The 12,128-nt window shown below is 48.4% G+C and overlaps 1 protein-coding gene across 8 annotated transcripts in view; it reads left to right on the forward strand.

Moving 5' to 3' along the window:
- Positions 1-12,128, forward strand: part of LOC144120418 (dnaJ homolog subfamily C member 28) — an 87,121-nt gene that overhangs the window by 70,196 nt on the left and 4,797 nt on the right. For 5 of the 8 annotated variants that reach the window (XR_013312440.1, XM_077652773.1, XM_077652772.1 and 2 more), the window contains 2 exons: positions 2,476-2,547; positions 8,962-9,056. Coding sequence is in view for 7 of the 8 variants with exons in the window: in XM_077652773.1 (XP_077508899.1) it covers positions 2,476-2,547; positions 8,962-9,056 (167 nt within the window). In the remaining variant the exon portion in view is untranslated. The remainder of the gene's footprint in view (positions 1-2,475; positions 2,548-8,961; positions 9,057-12,128) is intronic. The other 3 variants (XM_077652775.1, XM_077652776.1, XM_077652777.1) reach the window with 1 other exon arrangement.

A 12,128-nucleotide genomic window follows, 5' to 3' on the forward strand; every position in this document is an offset into this window, starting at 1 on the left:
GACGTGTCGTATTGAATGCGGCGCTTAGTTCGAAACGCCTGTGCTAACTTTCCTCGCTAGAGAACGTCGGCGCTCGGCTTAGACCGCGGCCGGCGTTATCGGCTGCTTCGTCTCTCGGGGTAAGGAAAATTATAGTCATCGTCTGCTACACGGCCGTCGCTTTTGGGAACACTGATAAGCACACCTGGCGCTCTGCCTGTCTGGTTAACTCCGGAAAGTTTTTTTTAAACATTTTTTTCATTTTCGTCACTAGCTTCGTGAAGCGGATAACGGTACTCTTCTCTGACATTGTGCAGATTAATCTTCAACGTTAAATAGTGCCGGTATATCGACATGCATTGTATCATTTCTGTCAAGCGTCTACTTCTTTTATGCGGTATCGGCTTGGCTGTTGCAATAAATAGAATGACTTCGTAGATGAAATCATTCTACCTGAAGACTGCAATTTTAGCACTACGGTGCTACGTACCGGCTGGCTCAATACGGTTGCCGTGTGCTGGATCAGACACGTCCCGTGCTGTAATAAGTGCTAGTACTTTATTATGAAACCTTGTCCACACATGTTTAGCACTTTCTAGTTGAATAACAAACAGGAATGAATGAAATTTGTACCTTTTATGGATTTAGTTGGTTGCAGCCTCACTTGGACACTCCAGGAAAGAACTAGTATATGGGATGAAAAGAAGCAGTCGCGTGCGGTTTCGGTCGCGTGCGGGAAAAAGCGTCGGATTTCTTCGCGCAGCAGGGCTTTAGAAATTCATTGAGTTTTTCTTCGTTTCAAAAACTGATATGACATCCTCTTGGTCACGGCATCAGACTCCCAATTCGGACAAACCGCCAAGCTCCAAGAGAAGGCAAGCGTAGCAGGAGTCGGCAGAAGGTTAGGTGGGCGGATGAGATTTGGAAGTTTGCAGGCATAGGGTGGATGCAGCTGGCAAATGACAGGGTTAATTGGAGAGACATGGGAGAGGCCTTTGCCCTGCAGTGGGTGTAGTCAGGCTTATGATAATGATGAGGCAGAAACCGAGATGCCAGATGATGCACATCGGTAGGAGTTCTTTCTGGCAAGGTTGGGTCGGCCTCAAGGGCGGCGGTGCAGAGGGATTTTACGTCGCATGACTTTCCTGGCGTTTATTTCAAGGTGTCGAAGCTTTTCATCGACGTCATAATAACGCCACCTTTATTTTTCATCCAGGCGATGAACGAAGGGCGGGAAAAAAAGCTGGACATCCGGCTTGACTAGCTGCCTCCTCCTCCCCCAACAGTGTACACATTTGTTTTGCAAAGGCACACAGTACAGCTTAACGTGCACGCACTTTGCACGATAGAAAAAAATTAAATCATAGCGAAAAATAAAATAATAGAAAGTGCGCATTCAGCCAAAGACAACCTTGCATAATACAGGCATCAAAGCACACATATAAAGAAGTAAGCAATGTTCTTGTAATCAGGAATAAAAGAAAGTGGTACAGAGTAAAATTTGTCAACAATTTACAATGAATAAGAGAGAAGCGAAAATAGAACAGAGTTCAATACAGTTTGCCAGAATTGACAAAGCAAAAAAGGTAGTCAAAAATCTGGTTAAGAATAAAAATTACGCAAACTGGCTTTATATAACGTGTGAAGGTTAATGTCATGGTTCAGGCAAAAATTTAACACTTCAGGAAGTTTGCGTTGTATTCTTTTGTTCCCCTAAGTAAGCCTACAAAGAAGAACTTTCCAGTGTTGTTGTAAGAGTGTTATATACAGGCACGTCTGTACTTAAAAAGCCTAGATGGGCAAGAAAATTTGTATTATTTCTTATTTCTGATTTAAAAGAGGAGCACAAGCGGTACATATACGTATTGTGGATGCTAATAAGACCATATTTATGGAAAAGCGGGGGAGAGGACTCACAGTAAGAAGAGTTAGCTATGTTTCTTACCATTTTTGTCTGCAAAATATCTATATATTTTTTTAAGTTGGTGTGAGTATAGTAGTGCCCCACACCAGACAACAGTAGTTCAAATGAGACAAAAATAGGGAGGAGTAACAAAGACGCTTCACTCTAGACGGCATAAAATATCTATTGATGTGGGTAACTCCTATAACACAAGAAAGCTTATAGAGATCGTGTTATTTACATAGTTATCCCAAGTCAACCGTTCTGAAAGTCACTCCGAGAACCTCCGAGTACTAACAATCTCTATTTTAGTGTAGGGTGTAGGCTCCTGCCGAGAACCGGAGAGAGAACTCGGTGCAGAAGCGGCGATAAATTCTGAAAGGACGAAGGCGTGATTATTCATATATAGGGCACACCATGCATGCCTGAATGCCTTTTATTTGCATTTGGGTTTTATTTAACTTTTGCCTGCCCAAGAAACGCGTTGTTGTAATCAGTTGCGTCGCAGTAGAGCCTTTTCAATTGTCCCTTTTAGCTATTTAGCCGGCCGCTTGGTGCTTGACAGGAAAGCGGAATCGCCCGTCTATTTCCAGGTCGACGGAGTCCCTCCCTCACGAGCTTCGCTGCAATGGTCCGCCGCCTGGGAGGACGCTCAGGAAGAAACAGTAAGCAGCGTTTTGTTTGATCTCGTCGCGGCGCACTTTATACTTGGTTCAGGCAATGAGTTCGCTGGCGTGGAGGCAGAGCATGCGCTTCTCCGGGCACAGAAAGGCCGTTCACATCCCTACCGTGTGAGTGCCGATGGAATTGGATAGCCAGGTCTGGCATGATTCCCGTAAACAGCCGAGAATCGGTGAGGTTGAGCTAGTCATGCTTAAGTCGCACTGGAAGCGCTCACTGAAAGAGCAAAGTAAGAAAGCGCCACCCTGGTGCACACACCACGTCACGCATCTCTATCGTAGCGGCTTTTAAAATTCCTCCCGTCTCAGCCGTTTGGCTCGTCTGCAGTGAAACTGCGACGGAAGTTGCATATTACGGTCTCGTGGAAAGTCTGACAACGGAATCGTCGGCGCCGAGATCGAGGGACCGAAAGCCGCCGGGCTGGCTTCTTCTGCACAGGTGCAGATGATTCCGCATGCTACGTAAGTATGCGAGACAAAAGTATGCAAGCTCGTGAACAGCTTCACCGTGAGCGTTTGAGGAGGGAGGATTTTCAAAAGCTGACACGATAGAGATGCATGTCACGGTACTCGGATACCGTTTCCTATAGATCAACACCGTGTTACGAACTAAACGGGAGGTGCGCGGCAAACGGTTTCGAATGGAATGAAAAGTATGCTTAGCACCCTCAGGAATACATGGAAGCATCACCTTCCAAAGCAGTTTTCTGATCTCGGAGTGCATGTCGTCCTTTAGTGAAGAACAACCAAATTCATCCTAGAACAGGTTCTGAAAGCGTGGAGCGTCATTTCGAAGGCGCCGGCATCGTGCCTCCCGCCGATCGGAGTACGCGGCGGTTGCGCGGCCCATAGAAACCTGTGGGTCCACATGTAAGCAAAACTTACCAAATACTGGCCGGGGTAAATCATAATAACGTGAACTTGTAGGCGCCGACCGAAAAGGAACAAACAAACAAACAAACAAACAAAGGCGTTTCGGCTCCCGTCCGGGAGCTTTGTTCACAATGAAAAGAGAAGCGGTAGCGGGAGCTTATGCATGCTTGAAAAGGGGGCGCAGACAGGGCGCGTAAGCAGTTGTCAGAATTCCACAGTTCCTGTTCAGGGTGTTACTGGTTGTTTGTATCGTCAACGATTCCAGTTGAAGGCGAGGGAATTTCTTCTTTTCAGTTGCAAGAATGCGTGCCCAGTCGATATCAGGCTGACTCGATAAGGAGTGCTCGGCAAAAGCTCGCATTACTCGCTTGACACACAACATCCATAGAGGCGGCCGTTCGTAAATAGTTGGCGAGTGCTTTGGAGAAGATGGTTTGGTTTGGTCTCTGGGGGTTTAACGTCCCGAAGCGACTCAGGCTGTGAAAGACGCCGTAGTGAAAGGCTCTGGAAATTTCGAACACCCGAAGTTCCTTAACGTGCACTGACATCGTACAGTACGCGGGCCTCTAGACTTTCGACTACATCGAAATTCGACCGCCAGGGCCGGGAACGAACCCGTGTCTTTCGGGCCAGCTTCCGAGCACGCTAACCACTAAGCCACCACGGCGGACAAGTACGCTTCGTGATTTCGAAGCTATCTTTTGAAGCGAAAGCTTCACTACGCCAGGTTTTCAAGACGGTAGTGCAGTTCCGTTCGTGCCCTTGAAAAGATTTACAGGTCAAACCGTGGAGCAAAGTCACGTAGTGGCGCCATAGTGGCGCATATATGCCAAACCAAGATGGTGGGCCATCCCCCAAATCTGTCGAAGGTCAAGGCCAAAGGTTGAAGAGCTGGGACAACTTGCGATGCTGTATGACGGTGACGCCATATAAAAGGCATTTGAGTAAACAAGGACATCAGTCATGGAGATAGACATCCTGCTTGACAACGGGGGCGGAGCCACCGTCTGTGACGTCAATGGAGAGCTGTGTATTCATACCAACGGCGAGCCGGTGGGGGTAGAAACGGGTTTTGCGATGAAGGAGGAGGAACATCCTGCCGTGATAGCGTGCCGGTAAGCGAAGCTTCAACGTTTCAATCAGGTGTCACTGGTGAGACGCACCGCCTAAAGTACTTTCTGCTGTTTCTTCGCAGTAGCACTCTTGCGTCGTTTCTCGATGCGCGTCCCGTTTCGTACCCCCAGCCGGGAATCACCCCCACGCGCACTTAACGCGTGATTTAAAAATACATCATGGCTTTCGAAATGACGCTTCATACTTTCAGAATTTGTTCTATGATGAACACTGTCAAATGTGAAAACTGCTTTGAAAAATTTTGCTTCCATGTATTCCTATGGACGCTTAGCTTACTTTTCACCCTCACGTTTTCCCCCAGTCGTTCCAGCCGGCGACAGCAGCGCCACCGCATCTTGCTTACGTCAGATATCGGTGTTGTTCTTCATGAACCTCTACAAATGGCTCCCGGCCCTGACTGCCTTACGCCAGCACAGCAGATGAGGCGGCGGGATTCCGCACCCGGTGCATAGACATTTCATGCTATGCTGTGCTACATTAATGACCCACAAGCGGCGTGCAAATCCCAAAATTTCAATTTTTAAGCGTGTATAGCCTGTAGACTGTGTACTGAAATTTACGGTAGACTTGGGAGGGAGAGGGGTGGTCTGCTGGGCGGTAAGAGGGAAAATAGACAAGTGCTCGAGATATTCTGCTTTTACCGAGGGCCTCAGTGCAGAGACAGAGGGAGCTTTATTTTGCACCCAGGTCGCTGGATAATATGTATGGGTCGGCGCCGTGCGGTGGTTACGCAATGACCACCTAGCCAACACAGTCACGGAGCGCGCAACTGACGTATGGGGCAGGGCAGCTGGGCAGGGTCTCTCGGGGACAGAGGACCTGATTGAAAGGATCAAGAGAACAAATGTCTAACGCTTTGCTCATCATCATCATCAGCTGCCTGACTACACCCACTGCAGGGCAAAGGCCTCCCTCATGTCTCTCCAATTAACCTTGTCCTTTGCCAGCTGCGCCCACCCTATGCCTGCAAACTTATTAATCTCATCCGCCCACCTAACCTTCTGCCGCCCCCTGCTAGCTTGCCGTCTCTTGAAATCCACTCCGTTACCCTTAAGGACCTTGCCTTCGCATCACATGCCCTGCCCAAGCCCGTTTCTTCCTCTTGATTTTGACTAGGATGTAATTAACCCGCGTTTGTTCCCTCACCCACTCTACCCGCTTCCGGTTTCCATGTCTCGCTGCGTTGTCATTAACTTGAGCTGAACGCTTTTCGTTAGCCTCCACGTTTCTGTCCCGTAGGTGAGTGCCGGTAAGATACAGCTGTTGTACAGCCTTGCTCAATACGGAGCGTAATGCAGAAGCTAGGAGAGGCACAGGTGCTGCCTTAGCGAGTACACTGCGCTGTGTCGATATACTTTTTGTGCGGATGCCATTCACTTCTAAACGCTGATCACGGAGCCATTTTTGAACGTGATGGACACAAGTAAGGACGACACGCATAGTATCTATCAATACTTTCCGCCCTGCCTGAATGGAAGAGCGGGAAATGCAATTTTCTCAGCAATAAATGCGTCCTGTGCTGCCGGAGAAACAGTAACATGGCTAGAGAGAGCGATTTTTAGCACGAATAAAAGTTGGACAGAGTGGATCTCAGTGTCCCTTAACAAGCGCCAGAGCGCGTAAGTCTCGGACCCGACAGACTTGGCCAAACTCTGAAAGCTAGTTTGTAAGCGTAACCTGAGTGACGGGAGAAGGGAAGACGTCTGAGCATGCCCTGAAGAACGCAGGAAGCCTCGAAGAGACGGAAATCGTATGGTTGAGGCAGTTGCAGAGCAGCCGATACCACCACTTCACCGGAGCAGTCGCTCTACCAACTGAGCTGAGCGGCTGTAGTCGATGTCAGGACGGCGCGAAAGGGACCAGGACAAGAGAGGCCAACAACTTAGCAGGACAGGTGCCTCTCGTGTCCCCTTCGCGCCGTCCTCACATCGACTACAGCTATGAACCAACTAGCCCAAACCAAAGTACTTCTTGAGCTAACCGAGACGGCAACCTTATGGTAGGGCGAGAGCGAATTGATCAATAACGCCAAGTGGGAACAGTGCTGGTGAAATGTTTACGGGAATTCACCTAGGCGGAGTAAAGATGGAGGCAAATGAGTAATGCTCCCTGATTACAGTGCCTTATGTCCTCGAGCGTAGTGAAGGCATACAAGGTATTTACTAAGCTAATTGCGAATAGAACGAGAACTGCCTTAAGGGCTGCAACCAACAGAGGGAACAAGCTGGCTCTCTGGGTGGGCGCTCGACAGTAATAGACCACATTTACGCTGTCAATCAGATGATTCGTTTATTTATTTATCGCAGTACCCACAGCGCTCATAGGCATACAGTGGGGAAATAATTGCGCTGAATACAACGGATATAAATAAGTAAATGCGCAGAATATAACGAGCCACTGTAACAGCCTCGGTCAAATGTTCAAAGGAATCCCCCGAGGTGGAGTAGATTGCAATCAAGGAGTAATTACTCATCTGCATTAACCGAAGCGCAGCCATACGTCTACAAGGAAAAGCTATGCAGCTTTCATAGAAACCTCACAGTAGTTTATAGCCTTATGTCTGCGCTTGAGTGGATACTAATGAGTGATAACTTCCTTATCACAAAACTACGTACTCCACCTTGGGGGATTCCGCTAAACATTGGATCAACACCGTTCGCACTTTCAGTTCTTGGTCATTGGCTGTCGCCCTGATCTGTTAGCCATCCTGGTTGACTCAGTTCGTAGAACGACTGACAAAGACAGGCGGGGGTGCTGGGTTCAAACCCTGGACCAGGACGAATTCTGCTTCCACGACGAAGTTTCTATGAGCGCTGTATGGCCTTCCATTGTAGCCGTGGCTACAATTTCCCCCTGATGATCCGGATCATACCGGTGCTCACCTATGGGGCATAAACGTGAAGGATAACGAAAAGAGTTCAGCTTAAGTTAAGGACAACGCAACGAGCCATGGCTGCGCCTGGGCAGGTGCTAAATAGTATTTACTCCGATGTGGCAATAACCTTAATCTTTTACGACAAAGATATTGATTCGGTTGAACCATCAGACCCGGAAGAAAGGAGCTGGAAAATATCTGTAGGGACTGCACTGCAGCTGTGGTGGCCCACAAGACAAGGGATGAAATCGCGAGCAGGAAGGGTGGCGCACTTTCTCACTGCTGTGTATTTGCAGGAGGAGAACTGCATTGGGAATGTTGGGGATAAAACTTATTGGAGAGTGCCTTAGTAATCCACGATTGGCAATGTCCGGCTAAGTAACCCTCGGGACGACTTGGAGAATATCAGAACGGTGGGGCTCAAAGTTGAGATCAAGAAAACTAGAGCATTGTGAAATATCCTAGGAAACGACCAGCAGTTTACGACAGGCAGAGAGGTATTTTACAAGAGTAGCGATGCCAGTGCTTTTTTGTTTTCTCGGAATAATCAACACAAGACACACGGAATACGCCTAAGTCAGGTAAATAATTTATAATTCATTTTTCTCTCTCATTTTGTTTCCGTTTCGATTTAAACAGATGAATGGTAGCTATGACGTCAGAGTCGAGTTGAGCCACCGCTGAGGTTACGTGAGTACCGGTAAGATGCAGCTGTTGTATGCATTTCTCTTGAGGGATATTGGTAAACTGCCATTCATGATCTGAGAGAACCTGCCATATATGCTCCACCCCATTCTTCTAGTTATTTCCCCTCATGATCCGGATCACTGAGTACCGGTACTCACCTATGGGCCATAAACGTGAAGGATAACGAAGAGTTCAGCTTAAGTTAAGGACAACGCAACGAGCCACGGGAAGAAAAATGATAAGTGTAACGTTAAGAGACCGGAAGCGGACAGAGTGGGTGAGGGAACAAACACGGGTTAATGACGTCCTAGTCGAAATCAGGAGGAAGAAATGGGCTTGGGCAGGGCATGTAATGCGAAGACAAGAAAACCGCTGGTCCTTAAGGGTAACGGAGCAGATTCCAAGAGAAGGCAAGCGTAGCAGGGGGCGGCAAAAAGTTAGGTGGCCGGTTGATATTAGAGAGGTTATCGGGGATGCGGTTACCGCAGCTGTTAAAGGATAAGGTTAATTGGAGAGACATGGGAGAGGCCTTTCCCCTCCAGTGGGCGCAGTCAGACTCATGATGATGAGGTTACGTGAACCTTACAGATAACAGCTGTTTGTTCATTCCTCGTCATTGGGGCTCTTGAGCAGTGTGGCTAATTGATTGGATTAGAAGAAAATGCAGTGATTTTATCACAGTTTGTGTATGCCTCAGTTCACCTCAACGTTGTCTTAACTCGTTGTAACGCCATAACAACCGTTTGGTGGTCATAAACGATTTGGCTGGTCGGCGAAACTGGTCTATAAAGTAGCCGCTTAACAGTTGCATCTTTCTTCTCTGCGACCAGGAGCGTGTCAGTCATCGCCTTCTGCTCGCTGGCCATGGTCACCCTGGTGGGAGTTTTCTGGGGATACATCATTCACGGCATCGTTCACGCAGAAGGTGCTGTCACGCGCCTCCGAGAAAGTGTCGCCGCGCTTCACGTGACTTGCGCGCTTTGTTGCCCGGCTTAGCGAAGCCTGCAACTGACTTCGCGGAGAGAGGAATGTTTTTCAAAGCACAACCGGACCTAGGAAGGCAAGCCTCAGTCCGCTGACAAAGCTAGTCTCAAACTGAGGCTCACCTACCTCCTAGAGCACTGCTCGGGCCGGTCCGAAAGCCCGATCTTCAGGTTGCGGGCCCGTACTACCTCGATGGAAAGAAATGCGAACAGCCGGGCGCCAACACGCCCCGCTGTTGCAATTTATTTTCATCGCGCTTTTACCTGAGTGGTACGACAAAGACGTTAGGGTAGTCCTAGAATGTATCATGGACGAGTCTAGGGTCTTTTTGCTATCACCGAACTAAAAGCGCGATGGAAAGAAATTGAAACTGCGGAGCGTGTTGGCGCCGGATTGTTCGCGTTTCTTTCCATCGAGGTAGTACGTAGAGGGCCTGTGTTCTATTTTTGAGTCATTATTGCGGGGGGGGGGGGGGGGGGGGGAGGGGGAACACTTGGGGTGTTATAGCCGCGACACGGATGAATTAGGGCCATGGTTTTAGCTGAAACAAAGAATTACATCCGATTCAGCTTACTGATCCAAATGGCAAGTATGTGCGCTAGCACGCCGCGTCTCATTTTGCGGTTGGTTCGAGGCTAAGGTTCCACGGTTCAGGCAAAGATCGGCGAAATCGCTGATTGGGGACCTATAAAAGTTTTGGACCACTTAACGCATTGCGATAGCGGTGTGTTTGGATTCATTGCGCACGGGTGGAAGTTGTTAACTACGACAACATGCAATGGACAGCGAGAGAGAGTGGCAGATGAAAACAAGAGGGGTGATCGGTTGCGGCAACAGCAATGTGCTCTCGTGCAGTGGCAAGCGAAGCTGATCTGTTCCCGGGTTACAGACCCAGGCGCGGCGCTGTAGCCGTCATATTTATATTTATTTTATTTTTGCAGGTCTAGCTGGCCTCAGACGAACAGACAACAGGTTTTTTTGAGACTGAAAGCCTTTCTGCTAGCGCACTAATAAACTGCTCCGCGCTCAGGTATAACGGCATTTTCGTCACGCGAGAAAAATTACAAACAACACCGATTTCCGACCGCTACCCCAAACGTCTCGGAAATGAAGGAATGCCGGCGCTGTTCCTTTCCAGCGGCTTATTCACAAACCCCTGGTACTGCTTTTTCGCTGACGCGCAATAAGCCAATTGGTCGACCTAGTTTAATCAGACTCAGTCAGGCACGTCTGGCCGCGTTGAACGATCCACAGGCGATCAGTGCGATTCCTGCGGCACAGCATGCGTTAGCATTAGAACAGGGCAGCCGCTGCCGGGTGCGAGAGGGGGCGGTCCTCTCTTTCCCCACCCCTCGAGTCGCCGGACACTGTTTGCGATAACTGCTGCTCGAATGCTAGCGCGTCGAAATAAAGCTCAATATCTCAGTCTTAGTGGAGCGCTGTGACGCACGAGTGCGTAAACCTAAGTGCACACACCCGCTGTCAGCGAGCACACGCCGTCGGATCTGCCAGAAGGCGCTCCAGATCGGCTCGGCTTCGTGTTTCCGCTCACGACTCGACATATCATGTCTCATAAGAACCGCTGGACAAGGACCTTCGTTCGATTTTTCGACGGGGAGTCGTCCGTTCCCCTACAAAAAACGCATCTCTACGCTTCGAGAAACGCCATTGGAGAAGAGCTTGTTGGTTTAAGACACATCGGGTCTTTAAACAAATACTACACAGTAAAAATGTGCTTTTGCTGTTCATCTCTACAGAAACGCTGCCAGTGCGGTCATGAATTTAACCCGCGAAATCGAGCTCATGAAAACATAAGAAATGTCATTGCTATGACTCCGAGTACTTATTGATATTCAGACATCGAAGGCCATGAAAAAAATAGGTTAAAACTCTAGAAGTTCATTGCGCGTATATGCAACCCTTTCCATTTGGCTCTCGGACAAGATCAGTGTTCGAAAATCTGAGCGGGCTGGCCCGCCTGATCGTCTCCTGTTTTTTATTACCAAACCGATTTTTCGTAGTTTTGCTGCGATTTGAGTGCCTTTGCCGGCCACTTGTTTACTCGTGTAGTATAGGAGACTGCTTGCACTCGCTGGTGACCAATGTGCCTCTTGAACTGTTGCGGGCTCGGGCGTGGCCGGGCCTCCCGTCGAGCTTGGCGGGCCGGGCTCGGGCCGCGCTCGAGTCCCAGAATGCGGCAGTTATCTAAGCCTCGCTATGAAAGCACATCGTATCATGGACTTCACACGTGCCGATGACGCCTCAGTTATTGAGCATCTTGAAACATGCATTGTCGAATTTGATGGAACCGACGCCTGCGCACTCTGGAATCAGTTTAAGAAAATGTGTCACTATTGCCTTATAAATTTCATACCTGTAAAATACAAAAACATTCGCAAGCAGACGCCTTGGATGACACGCAGTATCATTCATCTCAGACGCCGAATCAAAAGGCTAAAAAAGCATCGTGCACAGCAGAGCACAATCAACCATTTAAGAGAAAACCTCGCCCTTGCTGTACGCCGTTCAAAAGATTATTATTTCAAAACAGCTCTGCCGAACTTCATAAAAAACGACCCGGGTAAATTCTGGCGCCACATTAGGGATAAAAAAGCCCCTATATCAGAAATGACTATCAACGGTACAACGGTTACCAATCAGCCTGCCATTGCTCACCATTTTAACAATTACTTTCACAGTGTATTTTCTAAACCAAAACCGTACGATGCACCAAGCACAACTTCAGCACATCCATCTGAAGTTAGCTTCATCTCGTATGATGGTGTCGTTTCAATGTTACTAAACCTGAAAACTAAATCATCCCCAGGGCCCGACGATATTCCTAACGGTTTTCTTCGGAGGTATGCTGAATCTCTGGCCAGGTTTTTGGTTATTATATTTCGCGCGTCATTGTTAACCGGGTGTGTACCTGAGGACTGGAAGATAGCCCGAGTCGTACCTGTATTTAAAAAAGGCGACCGCCTTCAGGTGACCAATTATCGACCTATATCCT

Source organism: Amblyomma americanum, chromosome 2, assembly GCF_052857255.1.
Source record: "Amblyomma americanum isolate KBUSLIRL-KWMA chromosome 2, ASM5285725v1, whole genome shotgun sequence".
In the NCBI taxonomy this organism is placed as follows: Eukaryota; Metazoa; Arthropoda; class Arachnida; order Ixodida; family Ixodidae; genus Amblyomma; species Amblyomma americanum.